The 13327-nt window shown below is 37.8% G+C and overlaps 2 protein-coding genes across 3 annotated transcripts in view; one reads left to right on the top strand and one right to left on the bottom strand.

Moving 5' to 3' along the window:
• Positions 1 to 763, top strand: part of LOC107089833 (mitochondrial import receptor subunit TOM40B-like) — a 7529-nt gene extending 6766 nt beyond the window's left edge. Inside the window, exons 8-10 of the mRNA XM_015382836.1 lie at positions 1 to 63; positions 131 to 233; positions 325 to 763. The exon at positions 1 to 63 is cut by the window's left edge and continues 6 nt beyond it. Of these exons, the coding sequence (XP_015238322.1) occupies positions 1 to 63; positions 131 to 233; positions 325 to 464 (306 nt within the window). The 3' untranslated portion in view covers positions 465 to 763. The remainder of the gene's footprint in view (positions 64 to 130; positions 234 to 324) is intronic.
• Positions 764 to 3154: 2391 nt separating this feature from the next.
• The window catches only part of LOC107089804 (bicaudal D-related protein 2-like), a 15321-nt gene continuing 5148 nt past the window's right edge, over positions 3155 to 13327 (bottom strand). Inside the window, exons 3-10 of one of the 2 annotated variants that reach the window (XM_015382778.1) lie at positions 11472 to 11687; positions 11250 to 11366; positions 6182 to 6328; positions 5910 to 6056; positions 5667 to 5741; positions 5228 to 5310; positions 5001 to 5115; positions 3155 to 3515 (exon numbers count right to left, since the gene is read on the bottom strand). In XM_015382778.1, coding sequence (XP_015238264.1) covers positions 3345 to 3515; positions 5001 to 5115; positions 5228 to 5310; positions 5667 to 5741; positions 5910 to 6056; positions 6182 to 6328; positions 11250 to 11366; positions 11472 to 11687 — 1071 coding nt within the window. In that variant the 3' untranslated portion in view covers positions 3155 to 3344. The remainder of the gene's footprint in view (positions 3516 to 5000; positions 5116 to 5227; positions 5311 to 5666; positions 5742 to 5909; positions 6057 to 6181; positions 6329 to 11249; positions 11367 to 11471; positions 11688 to 13327) is intronic. The other variant, XM_015382779.1, reaches the window with a different exon arrangement.

Here is a 13327-nt window from a genome sequence, read left to right as displayed (position 1 = left end):
GCGACCCTTAATGCTGGCAAAGGGGGCGCCCATGCTAGCTACTATCACAGAGCCAACAAACAGGTAAGGACAATAACAGCTGATCTATGATGTCCATGTGCAGCACGCTAAGGTAGATTTGTGTTGCCAGATCCAAGTTGGGGTGGAGTTTGAGGCCAGCACCAGGACGCAGGAGACCACCATGTCCTTTGGGTACCAGATGGAGCTTCCAGAGGCCAACATGGTTTTTCGAGGTAGTCTAAGGTGCTAATAGCTGAGGTTACATATTGCAAAAGAAAAGAGTAAAAATCCAGTGTATCAGATATCTTTATGGTGTGTATCCAGGTATGATCAACAGCCGGTGCATCATTGGAGGCGTGTTGGAGAAGCGCCTAACCCCGCTACCTGCCACTCTAATTATGGGAGCCTTTGTGAATCACAGAGGTGACAAGCTGCAGGTTGGCCTCGGCGTCAATGTTGGATGACCTTTCCCATACGCAAACTGTACAGGAGTGTGAGGACATCAAACCAGAGACATACATTTGAGCTTTTCTTTAAAGCACTGACATGAAGGATGTGTCTCATGCACCAAAAATGTTCTCTTTGTATCTCACCTTGCAACCTACCTCCAAATAATAAGGTTATGTTGGTGAAAGCTCTGTCCCAGAGGAATGGATGCTACTTCAGAAGGGTGCAACTATGGGGTGAACTTTGTTCCATTATTGTTGCAAGCAAATGCATTTTGTAAATGGTAGGTAAACTTCTCGAAGCTCCTTAGTTAAAAAAAAAAAAAAAAAAGTGTTTGGAAGGGAACTGTACTGTTTTCTGATATTTTATTTTTCAAATTTTTTTACAATTTTTTTTATTTTCAACTGATTAATTTTTTCAATTTTTTGGGATTAAATTTTACAAATTGCATTCGTTTTCAAATTGCGTTTTACAGATCGGATTCTCTTCACTTTTCTGTTGGTGTCGGCTGGATTTTAATAACAAAATTTTTATTGGTCAACAGCGAGCTTTAGAGTAAAGAGAATGTGATCTGTAAAACAATCTAAAAAGAAGGAAATTCATGAAATAAAATCTGAAAATAAAGAAACCTTTGAAATAAAACAACTTGAAAAATTAAGTCAGTAAAAAAATTTATACAAAATTATACAAAAACTAATATGAAAGAAGATAAATAAAAAAAAAAACAATCAGAAAAAGGCAAAGCTACTCTCAAAACCTGATTGGATAAAAACGTTTTTTTTTTAAATTTCTCTTCCTGATTGCATTTTTTTTTTGCTTTCAACAATAATTGAACAAAATTCCCTCCATACATCCCCTCTGCAGTAAGAGAGGTGAGATGAAAACTGTACTGTTTATTTAGAATAACAATTTTATACTGTGGATATTCATGAACTAACCTAAAGGTATATGAACTAAACAAACTTCACATGTTTGTGAATTAGCTAAATATATTATAATTTATGTGTTTTTGATCATCCCACAGGGTGTGTCTGAAAGAGAAATGACAAAAATTATGTTTACATGTTTTTCAGGAAATCAGTGGTTAAGAATTAAGCTGCGAACCAGATATCGAATAAAAATGTAACACATTTTGTGGCAGCTGTCCATCAGGCTTCATAGACCCCCTGTGGTTTATATTTTACTCATTTTTATTCAGGGTATCAAGGAAAGCAGATTTGATTTCTGAATTTAATTTCTGAAGTAGAATATAGACAGTATGTCCTTAAAAGTTAATTTCATGCACGTAGTTTGATCCTGAAAGAAACAGATGAGCCAAGCGGAGGAAACAGGGTCTTTGTGCAAACAGAGATTTCTTATATGTTTCCCAAAAAAGACATGTAGAAACATGAATCTGTCACATTTAAACCCTGTTTATCAAGTTCAGAATATGATAAATCTGCTGTGAATGTTTAATTTAATAGGGACATGGATTGAGGAACAAGATATTGTCCCTTTATTTCTGATGTTTTAATAAAAATCTTATTTATGTCATGACCCTTTTTCTTTTGTCTGTGCATAGTAGTGGAGGTTCGGGGAACTATTATTAAGTTTCAATATTTCTCACAACTGGTATGGAAAGGTAGGCCTACATTTGATTATATTTGAATTCATAATGAGATTTAGATTAAAAAGAGTCTCTCTAAAATAAATGGTCCACTTGTATTCTGTGAAGACCTTAGAGAATGTAACAGCATGCTAAAGACCAAAGAACAGAGCAGACAAGTTAGGGATAAAGTTTTGCAGAAGCTTAAGGAGAACCGTTAGGTATATCATCCCAAAATTAACAAGTGTGGAGGAACTTCAAAGCAGCAAAAACATGGCTGTCCACTTAAACTGACTGGCCTATGGTAGCTCTGGAGGAGTTCCATGCAAAGGTTTAAAGTTTAGCTTGAAGACAATCAAAATGGCAATATTCATAACCTCCTTAACATATCTGGGAATAGAATAAGGAAATGAATAAAATTATGTTTTTAAAAAAAAATCCAGAAGAAGAAATAGACCATGCATTTGATGCAGCAAAGGTAACATAAGGTGCCTCAGTCAAATGAGGCCAAATTCAACCTGCTGGCCAAACACTAAGCAACAGTGTCGATCACAACATAGTGGTGTGTCACTGTAATGTTGCCGTCACTGCAAACTTGCTACTTGTTTGTTTCAGCTGTAAACTAAGCAAAATTTGATCCGGCAAATCATTCAATCACAGGAAAATGAATGCTTAGTGTGAGGGATTGCCTTTGAGTCAATGAGTCGATGCAATCATCCGGTTTTCCTTAGATGGAAAACTAAATCAATTTCACTGTATGATCTGGTTGAGTTGTAAAGTGCCTTGAGATGCTGTGAAATTGTGCTATATTAATAAACTGAATTGAGTTGAATTGAAAAGGACACAAATACTCTAGTTTGATATTTTCTATACCAAATTCTATATATTTTTTCTATTTGGATAACCAAAACTGATATTCAGCTGCTTCAGGGTTCTAAAAACTTATGAACCATACTATTTATCTTAAATGACACTTATTTTTAGCTTTGTCTCAGATACTACTTTGCATGATTCATGACAGAAATAAGTGTGAATACTGACCCTGAGTTTTAAATAGAATAATGAAAGAGAACGAGACATTTACATATTTACATAAAAAGGAAGAAAAAAACGTTTTTATATTGTTGAAAAAAAATCACTTCATATTTTAATATTTTCATACAAAGTCTAAAATAATTATCATACTGTACATATATACACACAGAGAAAAGTTCATTCATTTGTAAACGTTCAATTTACTGATGTGGAGATTGATCATATAGTTCATCATCTGGGGCCAAAAGGACATAGGAGCCAAAATGGAGGCTTTCTCTCATTTGTCCTTGAATAGAGATGAAAAAAATCCTTTTCCTCCTTCACCCCTCACTCTCAAAGATTTGCTTCTTTGGAGTCCAAATGTGTTCTCCTTCTCCTGCTTGTCTTCTTTCTTCTTCTCCTCTTCCCTTTGCAGGACCTGTTGATTGATGACGAAACGCATGTCCTCCTGCAGTGGGACAAAATTTTAGAAGTCAGAAAAACCTTGATAAGGTCAAGGAGGATGAGGAGGTCATTTAGAGTTCACACAACCCAAACATGGGAACTGCAAGTCCCTTGAGATCATAAAATCTTGCTGGAATATTAAAAGATGTCAGAGAAGCTTTCCACTCATCCTTTTTCTTTTCTTGCTTATTCTTGCAGGGTTGAAAGTTTGGTGCTATCTCTGGTGCTCACTTAGGACAGGACAAATAAGGTATACATACAGTTATACCTGAGGGAAAATTAAAGTGACAGATTAACCTTATAGTTATAATATTTGGCTTTAGAAATAAGCTGGAGAACCTGGAGGGAACCTCTGAATGTAAGAGGACACACGCAAAGCCATGCAAGGCACCTACATGTGCAAATGTGTACTACTTTTGATATAATTCAAAATAGATTTTACCTACTCATTGGATCATTGGGACATCATTGTTTCAGGGTGTTGAGATATTGCTAAACTAGAAGCCATTAGTGTAATTGGGGAGATAAATCAGGACACCTGGACATAGCTTGGTGGTGTTCCTCAGGGGTTTGTTGTTGGTCCTCTTTTAAGTACCAGTCGGAAATAAGCGTTCATATTCAGAGTCAGTGGTGGAACGTTAGAGCAGATTATGTGACAGCTCTATATTCTTTGTGTGGCTTTTTATTTTGGAAACATAGAGCCACCAGAGCAGCAAAAGTCACAGCATTTTAAGGTGAAGAGCTTATCGCTCTAAGAATATCTTTTGATTAATATAATTTTATTATAAAATACTTGTTTATCATGTGGAAACAAAATCCTCAATATTTACAGAAAAAAACAATACAATATATTTAGCAATTCTGCATTTCAAATGAATTAATGTGATATCAACAAAATGTCTCACGTGGTAAAATAAAAAGTTTATACTATAACGTTAGATATGCAAGCTTACAAACAGGATGTTTTTTTTTCATGATTGTATCACATTTAAATCAAGATTGTACCAGATAAACCCATTTCTTACAGTATAAATACATTATTAAAAGACCTTTCAATGAAAATGTTCTGTATTTATAGATTAAGTGGCAAATTACAGCTCTGAAGTAATTGTGGTTTCTGAATTACAAACAGTGCATGTTGAGTGTCCAGCAGTTTTTCATATATTTGAAGGGACGCACACCAAAGGAGACTTTTGATGAAATGTTAAACGTTTTAAAAGGTCATATGTTGGGGCATCATCACCATAAGTTACTTTAATTTCATGAACGACGGGAGACTTCTGATGAGTTAATCTATAGAGGTATAAATGATTGCACATGCAAAATTTCAGCTAGATTAAACAACTGGAAGTGGATCAGAGGCAGAGGCATTACTTATTGAAGGTCCCTCGTATGTAGACTGTCAGCATCACATAGATGATCATTTACTGTAATGTATTGGTTCAAAAAAATTTTTTTCGTTGATTAAAACCTTCATACGCAGACTCACCTGCCAGGCATCCAGCTCTTGGGTCAGCTTCACCTTCTGTTTGATGGTGTTCAGAAGCTGCTGAGTGAGCAAATCTTTCTCCTGATGAACTTTAGCCAGCTCACTCTCCAGAGAGCTGCAAATAAAATCCCCCAAAAATTGCCTTTAATTTTTTATAATAGTAAAATCCAAAGAATTAATCTTTTAAAGAAAATCTAAGATAATCATTCTTTATATTGCAGCCTCACCTATAGCTCGGCTTCTCTAGGCTGCCTCTGCAGAGCTTTATTTCGTCCCTGAGAGACCCGAGCTCTTTTTGGTGAGACTGAAGCTGCCAAGAAAGAGTTTAAATGTCAAATGTCAGGTTTTTTTTGCATTAATTATCTTCAATACATTAACTGATAATTCCTCCTCTGGAAAATAAAACATCAGTTTTTTACTCAGAGAATCGATTTTCAGTGATCTCAACATCATATAATGATCCCAGGTTTGTACCTTTAGACATCAAAACTTGTATCATTGTCTTAAAAATGTTTCCACTGAATGCTTTCTAAAGCAAACGCATTGAAGCTTATTTTCCTTTCTTTTTTTTTGCCTGCCTTCCTTAAATGAAGCAATTTCCTTTCCTTTGGTGTGCTGCTGTTTCATTAACATGAACCCTGAACTAGTATGTAGATCTTAACAGACCTCTTCCTTTAAGGCTTGTATTTCTTCATCTTTGGCCTGCAGCACTGAGGAATGAGCCAGAAGAGCCTCTGTAGCCTATAAATAACAGGAAACAAGAGCAAAAAATGTAGAAATGGATTTTAACATATCATGTGTTCTAATAGATTGTGGAGACCAGTTAGTTTTAGTCACTTTTAATAAAAGGCATGTGAGTAGAGGGTAAGAATTAGTGTAAAGTTCCTGCATGTGTTTTTCTTTCAGTACCTGTGACTGTTGAATTTCACTGAGCAGAGACAAAGGTTGTGTGTGCGTACTATCCAGGGGACTGTCCTCTCCGAGGTTCAGTGCTTTTTGTTGTAAAGAGTGATTCAAGCTCCTTAACTCAAACACAACCCCCTGCTCCTGCTCTATCTACGTACACACACAACACACACTATGTAAAAAAACAAGCAGGAGGACCAAGTACGATTTCACAGCAGCTATGTTAGTTTGTCTGTTAGTGATGAGTTGGTGTCATTATTAGGAAGGATCCTCACCTCTGCTTCCTTCTCACTCAGTTTAACCTGGAGTTCTGATATTCTGTCCCTCAGTCCGTCTCTTTCAGCACGGAGCCTCTGGCTGTCGTCCTCTGAAGCTTTTAGCCGGGTCTCAAGGTGTGACAGCCGCTCCTGCAAAACTTTGTTCTGTATGAGAAAAATGAGGGAAGAATCACTAAGTTTTCAAGCTTCAATTAATGTAGAAAGTTTGATTAGATTTTTTCATAAAAGTCTAATTATACTGTATGTTGATTTAACATATAGCTGGAAAGAATAAATAATTAAAATATATATTTTTTTATAATCTTAATTAAAAATGATTGCATAGAACAATGTTTCTGTATTCTATAAAACACTTCCAACTAACTATACAGCATCTTTTGAATGATTGCATTTGGAATTTGGACAAACCTTCTCATTCAAATTGTTTTCTTTATTTTCATAACTATGAAAATTGTAGATTCACACTGAAAGCATCAAAACTATGAATTAACACATGTGGAATTATATACTTAACAAAAAAGAGTGAAACAACGGAAAATATGTATTATATTCCATGTTATTTAAAATGGCCACCTTTTGCTTTGATTACTGCTTTGCACACTCTTGGCATTCTCTTGATGAGCTTCAAGAGGTAAACACCTGAAATTGTTTTCACTTCACAGCTGGCCCCTGTCAGGTTTAATAAGTGGGATTTCTTGCCTTATAAATGGGGTTAGGACCGTACGTTGTGTTGTGCAGAAGTCAGGTGGATATTGAGCTGATAGTCATACTGACTGTTAGAATTTGTAATATGGCAAGAAAAATGCAGCTAAGCGAAGAAAAATGAGTGCCCATCATTAAATTAAGGTCAGTTAGTCCGAAAAAATTGGCAAAACTTTGAAAGTGTCCCCAAATACAGTCTCAAAAACCATTAAGCACTACAAAGAAACTGGCTCCCATGAGAACCGCCCCAGGAAAGGAAGACCAAGAGTCACCTCTGCTGCGGAGGATAAGTTCATCCAAGTCACCAGCCTCAAAAATAGCAGGTTAACAGCAGCTCAGATTAGAGACCAGGTCAAGGCCACACAGAGTTCTACCAGCAGATACATCTCTATAACAACTGTTAAGAGGAGACTGTGTGAATCAGGCCTTCATGGTAAAATTGCTGCTAGGAAACAACTGCTCATGGACGGGCAACAAGCAGAAGAGACTTGATTGGGCTAAAGAACACAATGAATGGACATTAGACCAGTGGAAATCTGATGAGTCCAAAATTTGAGATCTTTCGTTCCAACCATCGTGTCTTTGTGCGACGCAGAAAAGGTGAACGGATGGACTCTACATGCCTGGTTCCCACCATGAAGCATGGAGGAGGAGGTGTGATGTTGTGGGGGTGGTTTGCTGGTGGCACTGTTGGGGATGTATTCAAAATTGAAGGCATACTGAACCAGCATGGCTGCCACAGCATCTTGCAGCTGCATGCAATTCCATCCGGTTTGTGTTTAGTTGGACCATCATTTATTTTTCAACAGGACAATGACTCCAAACACACCTCCAGGCTGTGTAAGGGCTATTGACCAAGGAGAGTTATATGGTGCTGCACCAGATGACCTGGCCTCCACAATCACCAGACCTGAACCCAAACGAGATGGTTTGGGGTGAGCTGGTCTGCAGAGTGAAGGCAAAAGGGCCAACAAGTGCTAAGCATCTCTGGGAAATCCTTCAAGACTGTTCGAAGACCATTTCAGGTGATTACCTCTATAAGCTCATCAAGGGAATGACAAGAGTGTGCGAAGCAGTAATCAAAGCAAAATGTGGCTACTTTGAAGAACCTAGAATATAAGACATATTTTCAGTTGTTTCACACTTTGTTGTTAAGCATATAATTCCACATGTGTTAATTGGAAGTTTTGACACCTTCAGTGTGAATCTACAATTTTTATAGAAAATAAAGAAAACTCTTTGAATGAGAAGGTGTGTCCAAACTTTTGGTCTATACTGTATATAATATACATATATATTCATATACATGTTTGTACAGTTGTTTTCTGAATAAGCCCCCCTTTACAGTTTCATTCGATTTTTTGGTCAGAGTTAAATGTTTAAGATTTTCAAACTTCATGTAACATGAAAAAGTATAATTATAGTGAATACAAAATGCAATACAAAAGAAAAAAAAATCGGGTTATGAAAAAAATGCAGATGATACATTTTCTCAAGTTTTCAAGTCCACCTCTACTTTCACATTCATTTTTTAATTCAGGGTTTTAAGTTACAACGAAACAGAATTTAAGTTTTTTTTTTCAAACTCAAAAGCAAAATTTTAATTTTTAAATTGAAGTCTTGAATGTAATAAGTTTTTAACGTCAGCTGGCTTTGAAGTTTGAGTTATTACAACTCTTTTTTTTTTTTTTACTTTGTACCACGGTTTTCCAGAAACCTGCACACAAAGTTATCTGCATTTTAAATGACATCACACTCTGAAACAGAGATGGGGGATCTGGAGTCAACAAGTTATCTCTTTGTCATGTATTTGTTCTACCCTGCCACTGAACCAGGTGAGTCCAATCTGGTTTAACCTGTGCAGATTGGACTCACCTGGTCAGAACAAATACATGACATAGAGATGACTTGATGACTCCAGATCCCCCGTCTTCACTCTGAAACGCAAACTGCTGGATGGCTCTGAGTTATCGGGCAGATAACATTCCCTCTGTCACAGAGGAGAAACAAAAAAGGCGCACAAAGATGTCAGGAAATCACTCCAAGCGTTTGGTAATACAAACTAGGCTTTTGTCACGTCGGTCAACAGAACTAGGACACAAAACAACACTAGGCCTAACAAAGAAGGAAAAACTGACACTCAAACATTGCCATTCAATATGTGTCAGGAGTTTCTGAGAAACTAAGAAAGATTTTCTCTAAAGAAAACATGCAGGTGAATTTCAAACCAAACAACACTCTTAGACAAAAACGGGTTACTCCCAAAGACAGAAAACCCAAACCAAAGCTGAGTAATGTTGCATGTGGTCCAGTGCAGCAAGGAATGATTCCTACATGATAGAAAGCCCAACAGGAACTACATGAATCCATGGTGTAGAAGAGGGAAGCCAGCAGTTTTTGGTAAGAATCAGCTGTACACCTGTCCCTCAAGAGCAAAGGGCACAGCTTTGATCTTTTATATAACACCCTCATTCTGGTCAAGATACAAGAAGTACACATTTCACACCAAAAACAGACTCCAACAGTCCAAGATGATGACAGGTTGTTCGTTGATTTGCATCTGACTTAGATATGCCTTGGAGGATGGACCTCCATGTGATTAATAAAAAAGCAGAATTCTGTATGCGAGACCGGAGGGTTGTTGGTAGCCTGGGTGCCATTCCGAACTTAGTCCCGCCCACAAAGTTTGAGGTCTGGAAGTTCAGTCTGGCATTGCTCAATAGTAGCGTGAGTATGCTCGCACAATATCTGGCGGGCCAATCAAATTGTCAGGGCGGGCTTTATACAATGATGGACAGATGATCAACAGTAACGTAATCAACCACGTCACCAAAGCGCGCTTGGGTGACAACAACAATGGCTGCCACTGGAGAGATGAGGTGTGTAGATTCTGCTATTAGGTCTGTTCTAGAAGATATCGACAGCAAATTAATTTTAAAAGAGCAACAGAGAAACACGATCAAGGCTCATCTTCTTATTCTAGGCGTGCAACTGCACGCTTTGATTTTTGTTGACAACAACTATACATCGCTTAACATACGTCACGCACTCCGTTGCTCTTATTGGTTGTAGGTCTATCCAATTCAGTGCAGAGGCATTTTTTTGCCCCATAATCACAGCTCTATGGAGCAGTATCAGACTCATATTCTGACTAGAATTGAGTAGGACTACGTCAGGCTAGGTTGTTGGGTCCTTGGGCAAGACACTTCACCTGCATTGCCTAGTGATGGCCCCAGTGTGCGGCATCCTTGCTTATGTCAGTGAGGCTCAGAGAAGCTGTGGTTGCAATGTCGCAGTGCGTGGGTGAATGACTGAATGTAGTGTAAATTGCTTTGGTCGAGTCCTCTGACTTCAAAAAGCGCTCCATAAGTACAGGTCATTTTACCATTTGTATATAGGCTTCTCTAGTGCATAGATATGCTTTAAAGCATTTTAAGAAAAACTGAACAAAAGTCTGGTTGCCTCCTATCGAAGCCTGTTCTGTAGACAGAAAATATTTTTTAGGCTTTGTGTAAAATAGAGATTTAGTTGGTAAGAAATATAGATAAAGCAAGCATTGAACAGTAGTGAGCCTTCCCAAGGGTGGCTGTCCTACCAAAATTACTCTAAAAGTGCATTAATGGCTCGTCCAGGATGGTCACAACGCAGAACATTCAAAGAACTGCCGGCTCACCCGTCTACTTTCTGGTTGTTGAGCTGTAGGTGATGCAAATCTGCCAAACATTTACAGTAACATTTCTAAGAGTTAAACTACTTTCTTTTTTCCGTACTATCTGGCATGAAGCTAGAACATCTTTTTGCAATATCATCGTATAAACAGACAGAGCGAGCAGATGTAGAATGTAAGTCTAGGCTTACTTTGCTGGTTCAGGTCCTGGATGATTTGGAGAATTTAATGGAATCATGAATTCTGCTCACGGCAAGAAAGTCTAGGGGGAGACTCTTTGGCCATCAGTTTGGATTTTAAGTGCTTAAGAACAACAATCAAAACCAACAAGCAAGTTTATTTCCGAACGGCTTTGAAAGAACAAATGAAGGCTTTGGCTTTGACCTGGTCAAAGTCTTAACTTAATCTGAATAATTCAATGCAGCATGACGTTAAACAGGTTGCTCACGCACCAGAAGGTCAGCATAGCTGAATTAATATATTTTTGGTAAAAGAACAGGGGCAAAAACATCCTCAAAAGCTGTTCCAAATGCTTGATGGCATTTCTTGCAAATAAACATCTTTGGGTTTTGGGGCAACAGTTTGGTTTTCTTAATTTTTTTAATAATAGATTTATGATCAAAACATGATAAATCTGTAAGAATACAAATACTTTTATTCAAACCAAGCACTGTACTAAAAATAATTTATTAATACCTCTGTTTGCATATTTTCCAATTGCGTGAGGCTGATACTTCGGCTAAAAGATGACTCTTCCATCTCTTCTCTGAGGGCACGGAGCTCAGTCCTCAGGGAGTGCTCCAGTGTTACAGCCTAGAAAACGTGTGGGAGATGAAAAGCTGTGGAACCTGTTTGTCTGCATAGCAGCTAATAATGTCCACATGATGTGACTCAACACACAAGAGAAAATTATCCAACCTCAGCAAGCTGCTCCACCAGCCTCTGGTTGTGATTGGCCAACTGAGCCATCTGCTCGCTGTCATCTTTTCTCCGGTCCCTCCCCTCGCTGTGGTATTTCTCCAGCTCAGCCCTCAGTGCAGCTAAATCTGCAGTGAGCTCTGACTCCTTCTGCCCAGACTCCAACTCATTCATCTCCAGCTTCCTCTGCAGGACATGTTTCTCTTGCTGTAAAGCCTGAAACAACAAAGTGCACGTTAACAAACTACATGACATTTATAAAACATCTATAAATTCCAACAGAATTGCATAAACCACTGCATAGTGCTCCCACAATGCATGTCTGGATTTTAAGACATTTGAACATTTGTTATTGTTTATCATTGTAATTTTTTGGCACATATTAATTTTCTAATAATTTAATGAATTTTAAAATTTAAGAAATTTGCAGGATTATTTAGTAAAAGTGCTAAGAATAATCTTGATTGATAGCGCATTAACATATTTAGAATAGGATGCTATGAATTTGAGTTCAATTTGTTCAGAAATACTTCTCAATAAATAATGTCTGACTTTAAAGTGCTCACCATTAAGAGTAGGTCTTGGCCTAAAGGTAACCAAATATGAACACATCTGTAAATGAGATGGTGTGTGAGTGAGTGAAACAAAAACATAAATGTTTTTAGATTCTCCATATAGTAGATGTCTGCTGGTTTGTGAAAAAGTTTTAGATGTGTGAAGATGGATGAATTAATGTGTATACAAAGTTTTTACCTCCTTTTTCAATAAAAAGGCCCAATGCAGGGAGAGCGGGCTTTAATTTCAGTCATTATGAAACGATTCCTAATTCGTCTGCTTAACTGTTTCTTGCCCAGACAGAGCCACCTATGGAGGTAGTTTACTGTTACCTTTTCTAACATAGAAAGTTTTTGTAGATCAGTGCTTCTGTTCTTTTTTGTGTCTGCTTCTGCCTGCTTGAACAACCAGTCGGCTTTGAGGACAGCCTGGTACTGCTCAAGGTTTCTTCCTGTGAAAAGGGAGCTTTTCTTTCCCACTGTCACTGCATATATGTTTTGTGATTACTGTAGAGTCAATGACATAATGTAAACAAAATATCTGCTATTACCAAATGCTCATGCAGAACGAGCGATTACTACAACATCAATTCAATTCAGTTTACTTATATAGCGCCAATTCACAACACAAGTCATCTCAAGGCACTTTACAGTTCAACCAAATCATACAGTCAAATTGATTCAAAGTTTTCTATCTAAGGAAAACCAGTTGATTGTATTGACTCAAATACAATCCCTCACACTAAGCATGCTTGTAGCGACAGTGGAGAGGAAAAACTCCCTTTTAACAGGAAGAAACCTCCAGCAGAACCAGGCTCAGTGTGAGCGGCCATCTGCAGAGGCCGACTGGGGTTCAAGGAGACAGAAGCCCATCAATGACTCGATGCAGTCAGTGGGTTTTCCTTAGAAAGAAAACTTTTTACCAATCTGTCTGTATCATTTGATTGAATTGCCTCTATAAAAAACATTGAGATGACATGTTTTGTGAATTGTGGCTATATGAATAAACTGAAATGAAAATTGATCAACTCTGTGCATTGCATTGGCTTCAAGCTGTCTTATGTGACTAGGATTGACGAGTGTCCCTTTGAAATAGGTAAATAAAATAAAAAATAAGCAGTTATCTGAGATTTGAAAGCTCAGCTAGTTAAAGTTGGCCCTCCCAGATTTCACTAAGTCTGCGCTGAAGCTCTCTGGGGTCTATGCACAACTCCACTACTGCCTGAACAGGCTCTATGCACAGCTCCACTACTTCCTGAATTTAATCCAGCTCCTTTGTTTCCTGTCTTTCATGATTGGATG

The sequence above is a fragment of the Cyprinodon variegatus genome, unplaced genomic scaffold (assembly GCF_000732505.1).
Source record: "Cyprinodon variegatus isolate N-32 unplaced genomic scaffold, C_variegatus-1.0 Scaffold267, whole genome shotgun sequence".
Classification (NCBI taxonomy): domain Eukaryota; kingdom Metazoa; phylum Chordata; class Actinopteri; order Cyprinodontiformes; family Cyprinodontidae; genus Cyprinodon; species Cyprinodon variegatus.
This window is presented reverse-complemented; position numbering and strand designations above follow the sequence as displayed.